The sequence below is a fragment of the Juglans regia genome, chromosome 14 (assembly GCF_001411555.2).
Source record: "Juglans regia cultivar Chandler chromosome 14, Walnut 2.0, whole genome shotgun sequence".
NCBI classification, from domain to species: Eukaryota; Viridiplantae; Streptophyta; class Magnoliopsida; order Fagales; family Juglandaceae; genus Juglans; species Juglans regia.
The window spans coordinates 23,765,171-23,787,000 of record NC_049914.1 but is presented as its reverse complement, the minus strand read 5'-3'; the positions used below and the strand labels follow the sequence as shown (position 1 = coordinate 23,787,000).

The window sequence follows — 21,830 nt, the reverse complement described above, 5'->3', positions numbered from 1 at the left end:
GTCTTGGCAGGCCCCGTGGCATGCCCATGGGGCTGCTGTCGGGCTGTCCAACCTTGTCATGACAAGGCTAATGGCTTGGCCATGGGCCTCAAAACATGGAATTCTACCAATATATCTACCATTCATGTCCAGTGGCCTCGTGGAAAGGTACTTTGAAAATGTAGTTGAGGCGACTAATTTGTTCGATAATCACGTGAGCTTCAACCTAACCCTAAAAGCTATACTAAATTAATGACCGCGCAACCTTTATATATTTCATGCCGCTTGGAGCAAGTTTATGTATCACACGCTGCCTTGCTTTTATTTGCACATGCAAAACCCCCTAATATTAGTGGCCACTACTGCTAGCTGCTGCAACACCATGGCCCTAGACATATTTCTTCTCCGGGAACTTGTCACCGCCATTTTCCTCTTCTTAATCTCCCACTTTTTCATTCGTACACTCCTCAGAAAAAGTGCTCGAAAACTTCCACCGGGCCCTAAAGGTTGGCCGGTTATAGGGGCTCTTCCCCTACTAGGAAGCATGCCCCATGTAACCCTAGCCAAGTTGTCACGACAGTACGGACCCGTTATGTACCTAAAAATGGGCACATGTAACATGGTCGTGGCCTCTACCCCGGATGCTGCACGAGCTTTTCTCAAAACCCTAGACCTAAATTTCTCGAACCGTCCACCGAATGCTGGCGCAACGCATTTGGCGTATGGTGCTCAGGACATGGTGTTTGCGGACTATGGACAGAGGTGGAAGTTGCTTAGGAAGTTGAGCAACTTGCACATGCTTGGAGGGAAGGCTCTGGAGGACTGGGCTCAGGTTCGAGCGGCCGAGCTCGGGCACATGCTAAGAGTGATGTGCGAGTCTAGCAGGCAAGGGGAGCTGGTGGTGGTGCCGGAGATGTTGACGTACGCTATGGCGAACATGATAGGGCAAGTGATACTGAGTCGACGAGTGTTTGTGACGAAAGGGCTGGAATCGAACGAGTTTAAGGACATGGTGGTGGAGCTCATGACTTCAGCTGGGTTCTTTAACATCGGAGATTTCATACCATCCATTGCATGGATGGATTTGCAGGGGATTGAGCGAGGAATGAAGCGCTTGCACAAGCGGTTCGATGTGTTGCTGACGAAGATGATTGAGGAGCACTCAGCTTCGGCACATGAACGCAAGGGAAAGCCAGATTTCTTAGACGTTGTCATGGCTAACCGAGACAACGTCTCTGCAGGCGAGAGGCTGAGCTTGACCAACATTAAGGCCCTCCTGTTGGTAAGTACGAATAATATTCGTCATTAATCGAGAGTATGTTAATTAGGAAGTAGTCAATTCATGAAGGGTTAACTGTGATTTAATAACTTTTTTTAATTAGGAAGTAGTCGTTTTTAATTTTGGTAAGTTGCCAGGTAGGTACGTTGCTAGGACCTAGATGTGGATAACATAGCTAGGACCTATATCTGGATAACATCTTAGACTATTAAGTGTCAGGTCTGCTGCTGGGCGCTCTTACACTTAAAAAAGATCGCGCCGTAGTTTAAGCTTTCGTTTGTAATTTAAATTTATCTCTAATTTTAATATAAAATATAATAAATAATTTAATTTTTTTAAATTTTAAAATAATAATATAAAAAATAATATTTTATTAATATTTTATCTTTTTAATTCAATTTATTTTAATATCTAAATATAGATAATAAAAATCTTTTATAATTTTTTTAAATTTTAATATAAAATATAATAAATAATTTATTTTTTATAAATTTTAAAATAATAATATTAAAAATAATATTTTATTTAATTTTTATCTCAAACCATCAAAATAAACAAAACATAACTAAATTGTTTAATTCATCCGCCGTAAAAAAAATTCACCTCGTAATTCGTAAGGAATATTTTCTTGTAACACTCCTGCATATAAAAATATATATATATATGAGTATTACGGGTCCTGAATTTAAAATTAAAAAAATATTTCGAATAATATGATTTTTTTATATATTTTTTAATCATCATAAAAAATTTTTAAAAAATAAAAAATTCATAACATCAATAAAAAATATTTTTTTAATCATTCAATAAAAAAGAAAACAATCTCAATCAAGACATTTTTTAAATTCCAAATTCAGAATCTAAAGTATTTCTCTATATATATATTTTCTTTATTTGTACACTGACAGGTATAACTAATTTGAGTCGTAGATTAATTTGGGAATTCAGTGGGTATAAACAAGTATCAATTATTTTTTTAATTAGCTGCTTTTTCGGAAACGATTTAATAAGTTATTATATATATAACTTTAATTATGTGAGATAAGAAAAATATGTAAATATCGTTTAATTTTTTTTAAAAAAAGTTAGTAATTACGAGATAAAAATAAAAGAATTAATTTTTAATATTAGACTTTACTCTTTTTCAAAACAATTATGCGACGTTTGTACAATATTTCATGATGATATGTAGCATTACTCTATCGTATAAATATTTACAATATATATATGTATGAAAGCATGTACAATATGTATTAAGGAAAATACTGGAGACCGAGGAAATGGAATCCCAAATCCATTGATACTATTTTTATTTTTATTTTAAAAAAATTAATAGTTAAAGAAGTGTTTATTAATTAATGAATTGGTTTTTTTTAATATATTTAAAGATGTTTAAAAAATATCTGAAAAAAAAAATCCACCCTGTTAATAATATTATACGATTGTTTTTTGATGATTTTTTTTTTATTATTATTTGAAGAACTTATTTACGGCCGGAACTGATACATCATCAAGCATAATAGAGTGGGCACTAGCGGAGATGTTGAAAAACCCAAGCATCCTGAGGCGGGCGCACGAGGAGATGGATCGAGTGATTGGAAAGAACCGACGCCTGGAGGAAGCAGACATATCAAAGCTCCCATATCTTCAGGCCATATGCAAAGAAACCATGCGAAAGCACCCGTCTACGCCTCTAAACCTGCCCCGGGTCTCAACCCAAGCATGCGAGGTTAATGGCTACTACATTCCCAAGAACACTAGGCTTAGTGTGAACATTTGGGCAATAGGAAGAGACCCTGACGTGTGGGAAAACCCCTTGGACTTTACACCAGAAAGGTTTTTAACAGGAAAAAATGCAAAAATCGACCCAAGAGGGAATGATTTCGAGTTGATCCCATTTGGAGCTGGAAGGAGGATCTGTGCTGGGACTAGGATGGGAATTGTGCTAGTGGAGTACATTCTTGGGACATTGGTTCACTCTTTTGACTGGAAATTACCGAAAGGAGTTGAATTAAACATGGAGGAATCCTTTGGACTTGCCTTGCAGAAAGCCGTTCCCCTTGCAGCTATAGTTAGCCCACGTCTGTCTTTGAGTGCATATGCTTCTTGATCACGAATCGAAGTCTCGAGGTTGCTGATCAAAGTTGATCTATTTAATAAGACCTTTATTAGCAATCTGTTGCCTTTTAATAAGAACTTTCACATGAATGCCGTTTTCTGTACGCATGTTGGTCTACTTGATGTTAGTAATCGAGTTATGTGGCTTTATGAATCATGACGTTTTTAGAAGTATCTACCAGCTGCTAGCTTTCTGGCGGGGAAAGAAAAAAAAAAAATCGATTTCATGTCCCACTGTTAATTAATGTGCTGTAAAAATTAATGGAACTCAATTCATTTTTAATTAGTAATGTCGTGGTCTATAAATTTTCTCAAGAAAAACTTTATTCATCATCAATATTTTTAGGAGAATCATTTTGATACTCGTAGATATATAGATCATGTTGCAGAGGCTCAAGATCAGTGCATGCTGCATGCAGCAGGCATGTTTCTATAATTCTCTTAACTCTTAAGTCTCATTTGTTTTTACAGATGAAATGAGATTAGTTGAGATAAAAGTTAAAAATTGAATAAAATATTATTAGAATATATTTTTTTAATATTATTTTTATTTTGAGATTTGAAAAAATTGAATTGTTTATTTCATTTTTTGTGAAATTTAAAAAATTTATAATCATTGGATAAGATGAGAACATTAGTTCTTTTAGATGTACCATGAATTAGCTTGTAATATTGCCTCACCAAAAAAAAACAGGTTTTGGGTCTCTGATAGTCAGTTTTGATTTATTAGATTTGCGTCCAAGCAATTGCAGTCTTGCAGAGACTAATTAAAAGAACTTTAAAAAGAGCGCACTCGCCGTCTGTGGGATTCGAACCCACGACCACATGGTTAAAAGCCATGCGCTCTACCGACTGAGCTAAGACGGCTATACATTCATGCAGTTTCAATATACTTGTATTAGTTCAAACAAAAAAAAAAGCCTCCCACCGTCTCCCACTTGTCTGTATTATGATTGGGCCGCAAAAACCCCAGCTTCGGTTTGCTACAATAATGCCAAAGAAAATATCCATGATTTACTCCCTTTTCGGGCAAAATGTTCCGACTCATTGTGGTAAAGACAGAGAAACTACATTCGGCGCCTGTACGCCCAACTCAAGCCGTCCAATAACCCAGCCCCTTAGTGCTGCTCGAAGCCCATTTTCTCCCCCTCTTTCCTCCTTTTTTTTTTTTTTTGAAAAACAACCTTAGAAACTTTCCATTTACCTTTACGTAGTACAGTTTGTATCACCAAACAGGCATCCCACAATGAAGTTTGGGACCTCTTCTATCCAAACTTGTTCTTCCCCAATCTCTAAAGCTTTTTTTGTTGAAGTATGAGCTATCATATTCTTTTTTCTAATAGCAAATTGTAAAAACCAATTTGTCCTAATTCTAAAATGAAACTTAACATCTTCAATGATAGAACTAAAATCAAATACAGCTTCATCTTCACTATGTACAGCCTCGATCACTCCCTTTGCATCACTCTCGAAAATGGCATTTTGAATGTTGAGGTCTGAGTATAGTTCCATTGCTTTCCTCAAGGCAAAACTTTCTGCAACTGCTACAACCACCAAAGTCTCTCATTCTTCATCCCTTATTATAATCTCAATCCTCATTCTCTTCTTTTTTACATCTAAAGAGCCATCACAATTAACCTTAACAAAACCCCTTTTGGTTTTTCCCAAGCCACCAACTGCTGCATTGAATTACTCTGTTGTGCACTATTCTGTCTCCCTTGATGAACTTGAATCTGAGATTCATGGTACTCTTGTAGAGCTACCCTTGTAGCAATGAAGGAGTTTCTAGGGCAACACAATCTCTTTTCAAAAATTCATTCATTTCTCCTAAGCTGGACTTTTCTTAATATCATCACCATATCTTCCAACTGATTTTGTTTAGACTGCTCCTGAGTTGCTTCCATAGTTCCAGGAAGTTTATTTATGATCTAGTCCATTTCTTGACATAACTTGCATCCATAACCTATAAGTCATTTGTTGCAGAGCACTCCCACAACACATGTGTGAGAGATTCTTCTTCTGCATCACATATAAGGTATCTTTTATCCACTGTCACCTTCCTCTTTTACAAATTCTCTTTTTTTGGTTGCACGTTATTTGCAGCTTTCCATAAAAATAGTCTTGTCATGCCTGGCATCTCAAGGTCACATATGCTCCTCCATCTGTCATCTACTTTCCTCTCTGATGAGCTCCCTGCTTTGTTTCTCTGTTTTAACTCCAAGTGAAAAAAGTAAACACTTCTAACCATAAACAAACCCTTCTTAACTGGTCCCCAAAAGATCTTGTCCTTTGCTCTACCTCTGCTCAAAGGCAAGCTAAGGATTTGTTCAACTTCTTCGACAAAAAATATGGCTCTGATTTTTGTTTCATCCCACTCTCATTTCTGACTGACAATCAATTCTTCAACTTTAACATCATTCTACAGCATGGTCACTGGGGACTGTACAGCATATGAAATGGGTCCATTTTGATCCTCATATATTTATCTCATTTCCATCCCCCACTTTCCACCTTAACCCTTCTTTCAAGAGGTCCCTAGTAGACCACATGCTCCTCCAGACCAGAGAAGAATGGGTGCCCCAACTTAACATCCAAAAAACTTCCATGTCTGAAATATTTTTCTTTAAGTAACACTGCAGCCAATGAAAGAGGGTATTTGAATATCCTTCATCCTTGTTTAGCAAGGAGTGCAACATTAAAACTCTCTAAATTTCTGAATCACATCCCCCCTCTCCCTTTCTACATACTCATATTCTCCCATTTGCTCCAGAGCATCCCTCTCCCATCCTATTGTTTCCCCCACCAGAATTTAGAGAGCATTACATTGATCTCCTTACACAATTTATTTGGGAGTTTAAAGACCATCATAGTATAAGTTGGGATGGACTGCAATACTGCCTTAATGAGCACTTCTTTCCCAGCTTGAGACAAGAATTTATTTTTTCAACTAGACATTTTCCGCCAGATCTTCTCTTTAAGGTTTCTAAAAGTGTTAAACCTTGATCTCCCTACCATAGCAGGAAGTCCAAGATATTTTTCATAGGTGTCACAAACAAAAGAATTATCAGCTTCATTTATGGCCTGTTTTAACTGACAATTGAGTATTGTTGCTAAAAAACACAGTAGCTTTGTCTTTGTTAAGGACCTGTCTAGACGCCTTCTCATATACAAGCAATACTTCTTGGATTTTCCTCCATTCTTCAATTTTTGCTCTTCTAAATAAGATACAATCAGATGATTGATACTAGTTCCCCCTTGAGCCACTTGCACCCCTCATGTAAGCTTACTCTGCTCATAAAAATCCATCAAACTATTCAGTCTCTTAGCACAGACAATGAACAGATAAGGTGACTTATCTCAATCCTCTTGAAGGCCAAAACTTATGGCCAGGTACCCCATTGATCAAAATTGAGTATGAGACAGATTTTACACATTTCATCACCAACTCTACCCACTGGTCACAGAACCCAAGTTTAGTCAACACAGCCTCCAAAAAATCCCACTCCACACGATCATTGGCCTTAGACATGTCTAACTTCATGGCCATACTTCCTACTTTCCCTTTCTTTTTACTCTACATTGTGTTCAATAACTCATGATTTCACTCAGTCCATTGCAGATTACTCTCTCTTCACCAAAGTTTCTAGATCATCTTTTATTGCTTTGCTTGTGTATGTAGATGATATATTAATAGCCTCTAATGACATGAATGCCGTTGAAGAACTCAAACTGTTTTTGGATAGCAAGTTCAAGTTGAAAGATTTAGGCCCTCTAAAATATTTCTTGGGTATTGAGATAGCTAGAACAACAAATGGCATTACCCTTAGTCAGAGGAAATATGCTTTATAAATCCTTGAAGATAGTGGGATGTTAGGGAGTAAGGTGCAGAAATTCCCTATGGAGCAGAATTTAAAATTGAGTAGAATAGAAGGCAACTTACTAGATGATCCTACAACATACAGAAGATTGATAGGCAGATTGATATACCTTACTATCACAAAGCCAGATATCTCATATGTGGTTCAAGTGCTTTCACGATTTATGGATAAGCCTAGACATACACTGCAGCAGCAAATAGAGTGTTGCAATACATTAAAGGAACTCCAGGGCAGGGCTTTTTCTATCTTCTAAGTCAAAATTACATCTAAAAGGCTTTGCAGATGCGGATTGGGTTGGGTGTGTAGATACCAGAAGAAGTGTTACTAGCTTTTGTATTTTTCTTGGAGATTTATTGATTTCATGGAGATCCAAAAAGCAGTCCACTGTGTCTAGAAGTTCTGTAGAGGCTGAATATAGATCAATGGCATCAACAATTTGTGAATTGATGTGGCTAGTTCTTGCTTAAGGATTTGCATGTTCCTCATCCACATTCTCCATTGTTGTTTTGTGATAACCAAGCAACGTTACACATAGTTGCTAACCTCATGTTTTATGAGAGGACAAAGCATATAAACATCGATTGCCATATAGTGAGGGAAAAGCTACAAGCAGGACTAATCAAGACACTGCATGTCAAGAGTAATATGCAGTTGGCAGATGTTTTCACCAAAGCTCTGGGGCAACTTCAATTTGAAGCTTTAATCTCTAAGATGAGACTATTAAACGAATATTTTACCACAACTATTTTTCTATTTTTGTCATGTGCACTACTGAAATTTAGAGTTTGATTGGATATTAATTTATGAAATAGTACTAATTAAATAGTTTTTGAATAGTAATAAAATGATTTTAATTAGATGTTTTATTGAGTTTTGAGAAATGAGAGAAAAAAATTTTGAATAAAAATATTATCAAATTAAAAGATTATTTAAATATAATTTTTGTTATGAAATTTTAAAAATTTTTATTATTTTTTATGTTTTGTTTAAAAGTTTGGTAATGCTGTATAGGCCGAAGTTTAGTGTTTAGATAATGATTAGGTAATAATTAGATAAAAAAAATTAAAAATTAAAAAATATTTTATATTTAGTGATATTTAAAAAGAAAATATCTCAAAATACGAAATTACACAAACAAAGCCTAAAAATTACGTACACCTGGCGCTAATAAAAAAATGTATCGAATTAAGTGGAGCATGGTATTTTCCCAAATTTAAACAAATTACAAGCTGCAAGGGGCCGTGATATGATACATGAGTATCATGAGTATCAATTTATGCTTATGATATAATTACTATTGAAAAGTCAATATAAATGAATCGAGTCAGAGAGAAATTATAAATCATTAATCAGCGGAGAGAGCATCCTGTGATGGAAAGAAATATCATATCATTCATGCATCTTATACGTACGTACGCACCAATTAGAATTGCATGAACGTAATATATTGACTCTTCCTAATTTTGATCTTGAAACTCTGCAAACAAAAAACAAACGAGTAGTACGACAACCTAATATTTCAATTTTAAGTGCAACCTAACATATATATATATATATATATAATATGATGACGTTCGCAGGCTTTTCCGAAGTCAAATTAAAGTACCCTACAGCCTGCATGCGTCAGGTCTTGTCGTTAAAAACATATCTGTTCATGAATGCAACACACGTCATGATTGGGTTTAGCTGGAAGATTATCAGACACACATATATATTCAAAAATATACAACAAAATCCGATCGGGTTTTCAAAATCTAATTACGTGTAAGGCTGAAAAATGTTTTGGTTGTCTCTCAATTCACTAAAAATTTTTTATCCATTAAAAAATTAACGATAGATTTTCTGTTATCCATCACCTTTACTAATAATTTTTCACTGTTCTAAATTGTTAAACGAAAAGGGTGTTAACAACCAATAAACGAGATAGTAGCTTATATGTGCTAGAGAGCGACAATTATGCTTTTATTTCTACCATAAAAAATAAATCTTCATATTTCTTATGATTTATGGCATGCTCATTTTAGACATATGAATCATTAAATAAAAATGATAACTTTATCTTATATCTTTATTGTCATCTCCTACATTATTAACATGATTAAGACATAATTAAAAGATTGAAAATAAAGTAAACCAAGCTAGCCACCTTTTTCAACAAGACAAGACTTTGAAATAAAAACGGTAGATGAAGTTTTTCTTTATTAATTATTGAATTGTCGACATGATTGAAAGGGAAATAACAGATGGATGCATGATCATTGTCTGCTCTTTACAGATGGATGCATGATCAGGTCCACAAAAAATCCATAACAAATAACAAAGCATATAATCTCAAGATTCTCAACTCAGGATTTGCAGAACTGAAATGAGATATTTGAAGAAATGTTTAGAGAGAGAGACAGAATGGGAGAAGAAAGAGAATAGGTTGGTGGAGGAAAAGAAATGTTTCAGGGGGTGGGGGGATGGAGAAAGAAGAAACGTTTCCTCTTAACTGTATTACACAATAATTTGGGTGTGAGATTTACGTGGTAGATTATAATTGGAGTCTATTATTTGGAGAAAAAGGGCATTCGTGTGAGAAGTTCTTCTCATAAGGATAGTGATAAGGTTATTATTCTTTTACTATCTATTTACTACTTATAGTATATTTATTTTTTATCATTTTCTTTAAAGTATTTTTTTTCACATCCTTAATCATTAAGAAAAAACTTAAAAAAAATATATAATTTTATTAATATTTACTTCTTTAACTATTAAGTAAAAAAAAAATTAAAAAAATCAAATACAAAAAAATTAGTAAATAAGTAGTAAGAGGGTAATAAACCTATCATTTTTCTTGTGACTATATATATAATGCGATCGAATTAATTAAAATAAATTACAATAATATGCATTACTGCTAATTTATTAAATAAGTTAAGCAGTTCTATATTACAATTTATTGATATGAATTTTTATTTTATAATTTTTATTTTTTTAAGTAGGCATGTTGTGATAAGACTGCTTGGTAGAATTTTTACAAGGATAAGAGGTGATCATGTACATACAATTTGATCTGCAGGGTATGGAAAGAGATAAGCAGTATTATTAATTGAGTTTTACTACACAATCTTTGTCATATTCTATATTCTATATTTTTTTAATTTTTTAATTTTTAAATATTTTAAAAAAATTGAGTTTATTCTTTTTAAATTATTTCAAATTTTTTATTTATTATTCATCTAATAAATATTTTATAAAAGAAAAAAAATTAAAAAAAATGTGAAGTGTAAAGTGTTAGGAAGTTGTGAAGATTTATTCTGATATATATTATGAGAACTTTTATAATTGTTTTACAACTTTTTAATAAAATAATATTTTTTTAAATATTTATTTTAATTTTGATTTTAATTTGATGTGTTCAAAATTTGAAAAAAATATTATTTAATTAAAAAATGGTAGAAAAAATGTAAATGAGTAGTATGGCTATCATTGCTCTAAAACAATATATAATAATTAAAGTGGCCAAACCGCTAGTGAGTGTCATCATGTATAAACAAAAGAAAATGTCCCGATTAAGATGATATTTGAAAAAGGGTGTAGTTTATTATTAAGAAATTAATTTTTTTATGTAAATTTTATAATTATTTTTTTATATTATATATATATATCATATATTATATATATATTTAAAATAATAATAAAAAATAAAAAAATAAAAAAAAGCAAAGCAAAGCAACAACTTGCTGATGACACGTGCAGGCTGTAGAATCATGTAGTAGCTTAAGGAATTAAGAGGACCAGCAGGTAGTGAGAGTTTAGGTAACGGATAATTATGGATTTATGAATGGTTAAAAAGAAGAAAAAAGAAAAAGAAAAGAAACCCAAAACCAAGGTGAAAAAAAAAAATCATTATCAAATAATAAAATGTAATTTATACGGTTGTCAAGATCACAATGTGATCTTATAATACGAAAGGAGTTGATTTCTATATAAATATAATGTATAATAATTCTTGATGACTTAGTTATGAGTCCAATTTTTAATTTAGTCCGACCAGATAATATGCTGCATGCATGCTGGCCACTTAAGTAGTACTACTCTGGACCACCTAATTTATTTATAGCAATATGCAGGTTTAATGGAAAAAATAATGAAAGAAAACTCTTTCGTTTTTAAATTCGAACAAATCCTAAATCTATATAATTTCATGGCATGATAAAAAAGTACCCTCAAAATCTAATTATGTGTAAGGGTGAAAAATGTTTTGGTTGTCCATCACCTCACTAAAAATCTTTTGTCCATTAGTAAATTAATGATTGATTTTTCGTTATTCGTCACATTTACTAATAATTTTTCACTGTTCTGAATTGCTAAACGGGAAGGGTGGTGACAACCGGTAAACAAGATGGTAGCTTATATTTGCTAGATCGCGACAATTCCGCTTTTATATCTACCATAAAAAATAAATCTTCATACTTCTTATGATTTATGACGTGCTCATTTTGGATATGTGAATCATTATGTTATCTCTCTTTTAAATAAAAAATGACAGCTTTATCTTACATCTTTATTGTCATCTCCTGCATTATGTAATATATGTCAACTTGAGAAAAATCACTGTTTGCCTTATTCTCGTAATGAACATAGGTCATCTAATGTGTTAGATCTTATTCATTGCAATATATGGGACCCCTCACCCGTCAAATCAAATTTGGATTTTGCCTACTATATTTTATTCATTAATGATTATTCTTGTTTCACTTGATTTTATCCATTGAAATTGAAATCTAACTTCTATGCTACATTTATTCACTTTCAAAAATTTGTGAAAAATCAATATTCCGCTCGAATCAAAATTTTTTAAAGTGACGGTGGTGCAGAATTTACAAGCAACTGCTTTAAAGCTCACATTCATAACTTTGGTATTCATCATCAACTCTCTTGTCCATATACACCCGTTCAAAGAAAACATCGACATGTAACTGAAACAGGCTTGGCTCTCCTTTTCCATTCCCACACTTCCCCTCGCTTCCAGGTTGACGCCTTTAGCATTACAGCTTACATCATCAACCATTTGCCCACACCACTTCTTTGAGGTAAGTTACTTTTGAGCTTCTATATGGTTCCTCTCCGAATTATGAAAATTTGCATCTTTTTGGTTGTCGTGTTTATCCTTGTTTACGTAATTATATGCCTAACAAGTTCCCCCCTTCCCCCGACAGTATTCCTTGCATTTTTTTGAGATACAGTTCTTCTTATAAAGGGTTCTATTGTCTTGATCCCACCACCTCTAGGCTATATATCACCCGACATGATTAATTTGATGAGAACCAATTTCCCTTCCTAGATACCTCCCAGGCTCAACCCATATCCTCTCTCCATTATTCAAATTTTTTGGAACCCAGTCTTTCCCATCCAGAAATGCCCTCATCTTCCCCCACGCCACATTCCCGGCACATTCCTCAATTTGGATCTAGCCCGTGCGTTATTTGTACTGATCCAGTAGATGAGTCTTTGCAGGCCAATGATTCTCTTACAGGTCCATCTTTGCAGCATTCGGATCCTAGCCTGGCCCCTCTTGAACCCACCACTAAGCCTCCTAGCACTACTCTTACTCCTGTTGCAGTCATTCCGATGGGTTCTCATCCTATGCTCACACGAGCCAAAGCTGGTATTTTCAAAACTCACGACCCAGCCCATCTTGGTCTCTTGGGATCCTTTGGACTTTTTCTCTACTCTTCTTGCATCCACTGAGCCTAAAGGATTCAAATATGCTGCTAAGAAGCCTGCTTGGCTAGCCGCCGTGGATGAAGAAGTTCAAGCTTTGCAAAATAATCGTACCTGGATTTTGATTCCTCGACCTACCAACACCAACATTGTGGGCTCTAAATGGGTGTTTCGAACCAAATACTTGCCTGAGCATCTCAAAGCCCGCCTTGTTGCCAAGGGCTATATACAGGTACCTGGTCTTAACTATACTGACACTTTTAGCCCTGTCATCAAGGCTACCACTGTTCGTGTTGTACTTTCTCCTGTTGTGACCAACAAATGGCTTCCTCGTCAACTTGATGTCAAGAATGCGCTCCTCAATGGTCATCTTACTGAACATGTTTATATGGAACAGCCCCTGGGTACATTGACCTTCGCTTCCCTAATCATATTTGTCAGTTGAAGAAAGCTCTTTATGGCCTAAAGCAAGCCCCTCGTGCTGGTTTCAGCGATTCAGCTCTTTTCTCATTCAACTTGATTTTTATTGCAATCGTGCAAACACATCACTTTTTTTCTTTAATAAGCAACCTGACATTATTTATTTGCTTCTTTATGTTGACGACATCATTATTACAGGCAACAACTCATCTATTCTAGACAGCTTTACTTGCAAGCTCAATTCGGAGTTCGCTACTAAGAATTTGGGTTCTCTCAATTACTTCATTGGTCTTGAAGCTACATCCATTACTGATGGTCTCTTTATCAGTCAACTGAAATATGCACGGGACATTCTCACGCGAGCTCAATTACTTGATAGCAAACATGTTCACACCCCCAAGGTTCTCAGCACCTGTCTGCTGATGGTCCTTTGTTTTCGGATCCCACCCTTTATAGATCTCTCATTCGTGCTCTCCAATATTTGACTATCACGCGGCCTGAAATTGCTTATGCTGTCAACTCTATCAGCCAATTTCTACTCTCTCTGACTGAAGACCACTTTCTTGTTGTCAAGCGCATTCTTCGCTTTGCTAAGGGCGCACTCCATTTTGGCCTCACTTTTCATCCATCTATTACTCCGGGTGCTCTAGTTGCCTACTCTGATGCCAACTAGGCAGGTTGTCATGATACTCGTCGCTCTATCTCTGGTTATTCTATTTATCTTGGCGACAATTTGGTTTCTTGGAGTGCCAAGAAGCAACCTATTGTTTCTTGTTGAAGCTGTGAGTCTGAGTATCGTGCCCTTGCTCTTACTGCTGCAGAAATTCTTCGACTCAAGCATCTCCTTCGTGACCTCAAAGTTTCTCTTCCACAACGGCATCTTCTATTGTGTGACAACAAAAGTGCAATTTTTTTTAGTTCCAACCCTGTTTCTCACATGTGGGCCAAGCATGTTGAATTGGACTACCATTTTCTTCGCAAACTTGTTATCGCTGGCAAACTTCGCACACAGAATGTGCCTTCTCCCTTACATGTTGTAGATATTTTCACCAAAAGTGTGCCTAGACCTCTCTTTGAATTTTTTTTATCCAAGCTCCACATCCGTTCAAATCCGACACTCAGCTTGCAAGGTGGTGTTGAGGATCCTTTGCCTTAAATCTAAGGCATTCCATATGTGCAGCCATTGACCCTTAATTATAGGAGCTTGATTAGACGTTGATTCTTTCCATTTATTTTGTAATCAACATTTATGTGTAAATTACCTTATACAACATTCTTTAAATGAATATATATTAAAATCTTTCACCACTCAAAAGTGTGATGGTTTCTAAACATTATCAGATACAAGTCCCAAATAGATAAGTTTCATACAAATCTTTCGTAAAATAGTGGGTCCCACTAATAAAGAATAATTTTTTTTACACTTTTTTAAAGTAGGGTCCACTTTTTTATAAGGTCTTGTATGAGATTTATCTATTTGGGACTTGTAAAAATTATTTCTCATAAAAAATAAAAATAAAAATAAAAAGTAAAAACACAAACATAAAATAAAATTAAAACTTTTACCCATATCGGGACCCGCACTACAACAAAAAAGACTTTTTGAGACGATTTTCTATTGGAATGAAATGAAAATCGCCCCAAAAAGTGAGATTTTGGGACGAATTTCAGATTTCATCCCAAAAAAATGAAGGAAGAACAAGACCATTCGAACGGTATAATTAAGGACAAAATATTTTGTCCCTAACAATGAAATCATTCGAATGTAATGTTTTAACGTTCGGAAGGTTAAATTTAATTGTTCGAACGTACATTTTGGCGCGTTAAGTAATATTTTGATAACAGGAAATTATTCCACCGTTCGAACGTGCAATTTCGAATGATAAATCAGCACTGTTTGAACGTGCAATTTGGCACGTTAAGTAACATTAGTATAGCAGGAAATTGATATACCGTTTGAACTTATAATATTCACCGTTCGAATAATGAATCAATGCTGTTAGAACGTTATTTTCATGGTTCGAACGGTGATCATATGTTTTTTTTTTTTTTAGAATTATATTTATATTAACTAGTAATTATAAAAAATTTATCAATTTAATTATAGGAATAATATCAATCAATAATTAGTTTAGAAAATATAAACTAATACTAATTCATAATTAAATAATAAATTTACAAAATACTAAATATTGTCCATTCTGAAAACAAAATAAATAAATAATATAGAAAGTACTAAGACGTCAAATCTTTGCAAACTTCCACGACTGCAGCTAAGCGTTCCTCTATCTGTATCAGTCGAGTACTGATGGTGACCTGAGTCGTAGATATGGCATCAAGCTTCGTACATAACTCAGGGATGGTACCAGTAATCTCTGTACGAAACTCAAACACAGCAGAACAGACCTCCATACAGACTACATCGATCAACGTTGATGTCTGTCCGCTGATCGCTACACGCAAGACCTTGGCCATGTCCTCACGAGTAGCGCTGTGTACTGATGCCTCGGTCTGTCTGGATGTCCCAGCGGCCGATACTCCATGATCTCCAGACTGTGCATCTCTCTGAGGATCAACCGGGTCTGGAACATGTCCCCGAAGACGCAATCTCGAGTGTCCTGTGCTGCGTGAGAGGGTGGTGCTGTTGATCGGTCTCATTGGCTCCCGTTTACGCTCGGCAACATCATGCACGACACCGGCAAATAGCAGAAATTAGATGATCAGGATCACGAATGGCAGTATATCCGTCGAAATGTACCGAAACTCTAATCGAATCCTATCGAATATATACCCTACCAGGTCGATAGGAATACCACGAGCGACCCGTATCATAAATTTTGTCTGGTCAATGCCAACCTCTGTCTTGTGCTGTCAAGGGTCAATATTACTGGCGATTATCAAATTCAGGATCTTGAAGAAAGAAGATAGATCTGTCTGTTTGATGCTCTTCGTCCCGTCATATGGGGGAGCATCTGGACCAACAACCAAATCCCTTACCTTATGATCAACAAGAGTATCGACCTCATCTGTACAAACTGGTGCCTCCTCCTCAGTTGTCTCCTCCTCAGCTGAAGGATCAGACTCTCTAAGCACCTCGTTTGGATATGCATTTGGTAGCCTAGGAATACCGAGATGCTCAACGAGTCCGTCCCGTGAAAATACAACTGAAACTCCTCAGACAGAGATCCTGTATGCCCCTCCATCATCTGGGCTGGCACCACCGAGATCTCTATAGAATTCAGAAACAATGTCAATATAGGAGACGGTCCCCCCATGACTCCTCCCGCTCCTCTAAGATATGTCCCCAACCACGTTTGTTGAAGACTGATGGTAGAGAATGACCCTCCCAGACAAGACTCTGGAAGTCAGAAAGCTTCACTTGTCGCTCTACTGAAACAATCCTCTCCCTACTTGAACTGATACTAGTCTCAGCTGGATTGTGTCGCTTACGTCCCACCCTAGAAGAAGGCATTTTAATCAACCTGAAATTTACAACTAAAGAGTTTATCAATACATTAACGATAAAAATATAATAAATAACTAATCACTAAATTACATACGAATAGTAATTTAATAAAGTGAGACATTGTGAACAACATAATTTTATAAAAATAATATCACATTATTTAAAATTAATTAGATTAATATTTAATAGAAATTAAATATTTAATAAAATGTGATAAATTTCTATATTAATTTAATTATAATATAATATCTATTCTCGTAAAAATTTAATAGAACTACAATATGAAATAAAAACATCGATTCACTAATATTACTAAAATTAATTATTCCGTTCGAAAGCTTAAAATAATGTTCGAACGGTATGCAAACATGTTTGGCTGGTATACTGTTCGAACGTATAAAACAACATTCGAACGGTCTACTACTTGTTTGGATCGTATCGTTCAAACGCACTAACCAGAGTTCGAACGGTATGCGAATTTAACTTAGTGCCTTCATTGAGTCGACTCAGCCATTGAAATCCATGAAATCCTTCGATTCCATCAATTTTTCAACAAACAAATTGAAAGAGACTTAAATAAACCTTCCTACAATGGATTTAAGCAAATCTACGGTGAGTATTGATGGATAAATTGTTTTATCCTAATTTAAATAAATAATCTATCAAAAACCTAAATTTAAACTATAAAATAGTTAGAAAAATAGCATACCGGTGCTTAGAGAAAGAGGCTTCGATTGGGTACTGTTCACAGTGGTGACGACGGCTTTAAATGGCAGAGATGGACGGTTCACTTGGAGAAAACGAAGTTTTGTTAATAGTTCAAATGTCCGTGAAAATGACCGTCCGCGAGAACTTATTTATCCAATACTGTTCGAACGGTTTGTAAAAACGTTCAAACGGTCCACTTCAATACATTTAAATATTATACTAATAAATTAATATATTATTATTTTAGTTATAGTCTAATTAGATGACACTGTATATGATACTATATATATGTTATCTATAGTCTAATATATTAAGATATTAATTAAGTATTTATGGTCTAATTAGATGACACTATCTATGTTAGTACTATAGATGACATTATATATGATACTATATATATGTTATATATATAGTCTAATATATTAACATAATATATTTTAGTTATACACTAATTAGATGACACTATATATGATACTATATATATGTTATCTATATAGTCTAATATATTAAGATATTAATTAAGTATTTATGGTCTAATTAGATGACACTATCTATGTTAGTACTATAGATGACATTATATATGATACTATATATATGTTATATATATAATCTAATATATTAACATAATATATTTGTGTTATAGTCTAATTAGATGACACTATCGATTATATATTATAATATGATATTACTATGTTATTAAACTATAGTATCATCTAATATGTCTATATATATTAATGTTGTTCTTTTATTTGAAGGTATAGTATTAAAAAAATATTAATAAACATTTAACAAACCGTTCGAACTGTTAAAAATAACGTTCGAACGATTAATAATCAAGCGGGAATGCATCCATTAACGTTCGAACATACTATTTATACGTTCGAACGTTAAAAGTTAGGAGGGAATTCATCCTGCTAAATATTTCACGTTCGAACGGTTAGTAAATAACCGTTCGAACAGGAAATCTTCTGCAAATACACGACAGAACCTCACAATCTCGCTCTCCTCCCGTGCGCCACTCTCATGAAACAGATCAGCCCCTTTGTGAACGAGAGCCATTCTTCCTCAAACTAGCCCCTAAACTCAAAATATTAACATCTCACTCAATTATTCTTGGATTACTACTTGTTAGGGAGCTCCTTTGCACGGCATATAATTTAATATCCTTGCATTTTCATCTCCAAAAATTCAGATATGCCTTTTAAATTCTCATTTTGGTTTGAATATAATATTTTGCAATGTTAGAAATTTGTATGCTATTGATATTGTTGTTTGTGTTGTTGTGAGAAATTTGTATACTCGGATTAATGGGGTTTTCAGTTGTTACAGATGACTGAAATCTGGAATGAACACCTTCGAACGGGTTAGGATTACCATCTGAACGTGTATGTTATGTTCGAACATAGTGTAGCACCGTTCAAACGTAAACTATACATCAATGTATTTAAGATTAGAATACAAATATATAAGAATAGTTGTAAATTATATGTACTTCTAAATCTTTAAATTAAAATACAATAGTTAAGATTTAAAAACCCTTAAATACTTAATTCTAAATTAATAAAATTAACATTTAAATTAAAATACTACTAAATCTTTAAATTAAAATAAAATAGTTAAGATTTAATAATGTTTAAATACTTAATTCTAAATTAATAAAACGAAGTTTGTAAATTATATGTACTACTAAATCTTTAAATTAAAATAAAATAGTTAAGATTTAATAATACTTAAATAATTAATTCTAAATTAATAAAATGAAGTTTGTAAATTATATATACTACTAAATCTTTAAATTTAAATAAAATAGTTAAGATTTAATAATACTTAAATACTTGACTCTAAATTAATAAAATGAAGTTTGTAAATTATAAGTACTACTAAATCTTTAAATTAAAATACAAATATAGTTAGGATTTAATAACACTTAAATAGTTAATTCTAAATTAATAAAATTAATATTTAAATTAAAATACTATTAAATCTTTAAATAATACCTACTAATTACGTTTTTGTTGTATTGTTGTATAAATAATATGTTGTTATTTTTTTTATATATGTTAGCATATTTTGCATTGTTTGTTCATCAAAATAAACCTTAGACATGTTCAAGAGTTATCAATCCGGATGAATGTTTGATTGAAAACTTTTGAATTGTCCAGAGTGGACAGTTTGGGATTGTAAGATCATTTTCGTAAACTATCAAACTATATTTGTTGTCGTCCAACATTATGATTTTGGTAGATTCATCTCTTGTTCTCCGGATATGCAGTTTCAGTAATGGTGCAATGACTTGTTAAGCGTCAGTGCACACAACCAAATGAGCATATTTGGAGAACTATGGGGAGGTGCTACCAAAATTTTGTTGGACGTGACAGATAATAGATCATAGGTTGGCGACTATAATCTTACAATCTCAAAAGGGATAGGACCAACTACCTGGTGAAAGATGACATACTCCTTGATTGATACATGATACATGCTTGTTTGCGCACGTGATTGTTTGTAATGAATATAGTCGGTATGGATAAGAGTTGAATGAGAGTTAGCAATCGATTGAGTCAAAATTACAATGTATATACTGAAGGTGTTAAGAAATTCTTGGAGTTCGCATTAGGTACATGCGATAGTGATGGGCGTATCAGATGCCCATGCAGAGAATGTAGGAATTTGCGTTCTCATAAGATAGACTTTGTGAGAGAGCATCTGTTTGTCAAAGGTATTGATAAAGTTATACTGATTGAATCCTACAAGGCGAACTATATCCAACTTCATTTGAGGCTCCACATGAAGAAGAATGAAGGTGTACAACCAGAGGTCGTTGGAGATGAATACGATGAGAATATGGAGCAAATGTTAGGTGACATCGGTGCGAGAATGTTTATGGATGAAGGTGACACGGACACATCAAGCTCAAATGATGGGGGCCATAACACTTTTGTACGATTGTGGAATGATTCACAGCGTGAGCTATATCCAGAATGCAGAAGACACAATAAGTTGTCATTTATTGTAAGATTGGAAAATAATTAGATTAAAAAGTCATGATTGTCATGTCTTCTTACAGCGTATCTTGCCTATTGATATCCGTGGGTACTTGACGAGAGATGTGCGCGTGGCTTTGACTGAGTTGGGTGCATTTTTTAAAGACTTATGTGCTAGGACGTTAAATGTAGAAGTTTTGGATCGAATGGAACGAGAAATTGCCATAATATTGTGTAAGTTAGAAAGTATTTACCCACCGTCATTCTTCGACGTTATGGTTCACCTAACCGTTCATTTGCCACGTGAGACTCAACTTGCAGGACCAGTTCAATATAGATAGATGTATAACATTGAACCATTTCTTGGAAAGTTGAAACGACAGTGGGTAACAAGGCCCGCCCAGAATTATCAATTGCAAAAGCATATATTGACGATGAGTGGCGTACCTTTTGTTCCAAATATTTTCACGGAGTTGACACTCGGTTTGATCGGCCGGAAAGAAACTTTGACGTTGACCGAGCAAGACAACGGCATGTGTTTTTTGTGTTTTCCCAACAACTTCGTCCAATTGGTGCAGTGCGTGGTTATGACTTGTGTGGAAGAGAGTAAAAGCTCAGTGGTACGTATTGAACAATTACCCTGAGATAGAGAACTACTTGAAGTTATAACGTTTTCTTAATTTAAATTCGCTCATTTACTTAAAAAAAAAAATCTAAGAATATAAAAGATTTGTGGTAATTATCAATTTCAATGATCATGTTAACATGTTCAAGGAAATGGGAGTAAATGATATAAACCAGAAACATGAAGAGGAGTTCCCGAAATAGTTTGAAGAACGGGTAATGACATTACATATGCTTTACTCAATAACCAATGAAAACATATTGATTTAAATTTTGATATAATATATGCTTTACTCAATATGTAGGTTGTACAAATGTATGCGAATAATCCAAATGATATATCGGATGAACTGTATGCATTGGCGCGTGGCCCATCGAGACGTGCTGCTCAATATTCTGCATGTATTTCTCGGGAAAGTAGGTATCACACAATGGATCGATATTGTTATAGGAAAACCTAAAATAGTAGTGTCCTAGTCGAAGAAAGTCATGATGAAGAAAATATTGATTTCTGTGAGGTTATTGTCGATATAATTGGAATGAAATATTTGGGAGAGCTTGCGCTGTATCTATTTAAGTGTGATTGGTGAGATTTAAGCAATCCTTGTACTGGAGTCCGTGATGATGAATATTTTTTGAGTGTTAATACATCAAAAAAATGGTAT

General features: G+C 34.2%; 1 protein-coding gene and 1 non-coding gene across 2 annotated transcripts; one reads left to right on the top strand and one right to left on the bottom strand.

Annotated features, from left to right (window-relative positions):
• Positions 1-281: 281 nt before the first annotated feature.
• LOC118344424 (flavonoid 3',5'-hydroxylase 2-like) lies at positions 282-3,581 on the top strand. Its single transcript, XM_035684949.1, has 2 exons — positions 282-1,261; positions 2,739-3,581. The coding sequence occupies exons 1-2, from the start codon at positions 311-313 to the stop codon at positions 3,366-3,368; spliced, it is 1,581 nt and encodes a 526-aa protein (XP_035540842.1). The 5' UTR covers positions 282-310; the 3' UTR covers positions 3,369-3,581.
• A 589-nt stretch (positions 3,582-4,170) lies between these two features.
• TRNAK-UUU lies at positions 4,171-4,243 on the bottom strand. The gene has a single exon. It is a non-coding gene; the product is annotated as a tRNA-Lys (tRNA).
• Between the last annotated feature and the right edge of the window lie 17,587 nt (positions 4,244-21,830).

Bases quoted from the DNA above. Each gene is read 5' to 3' on its own strand.
- LOC118344424 (XM_035684949.1), top strand. From the start codon at position 311: ATGCAAAACCCCCTAATATTAGTGGCCACTACTGCTAGCTGCTGCAAC. The intron at 1,262-2,738 runs GTAAGTACGAAT...TATTATTTGAAG, and splicing joins ACATTAAGGCCCTCCTGTTG to AACTTATTTACGGCCGGAAC.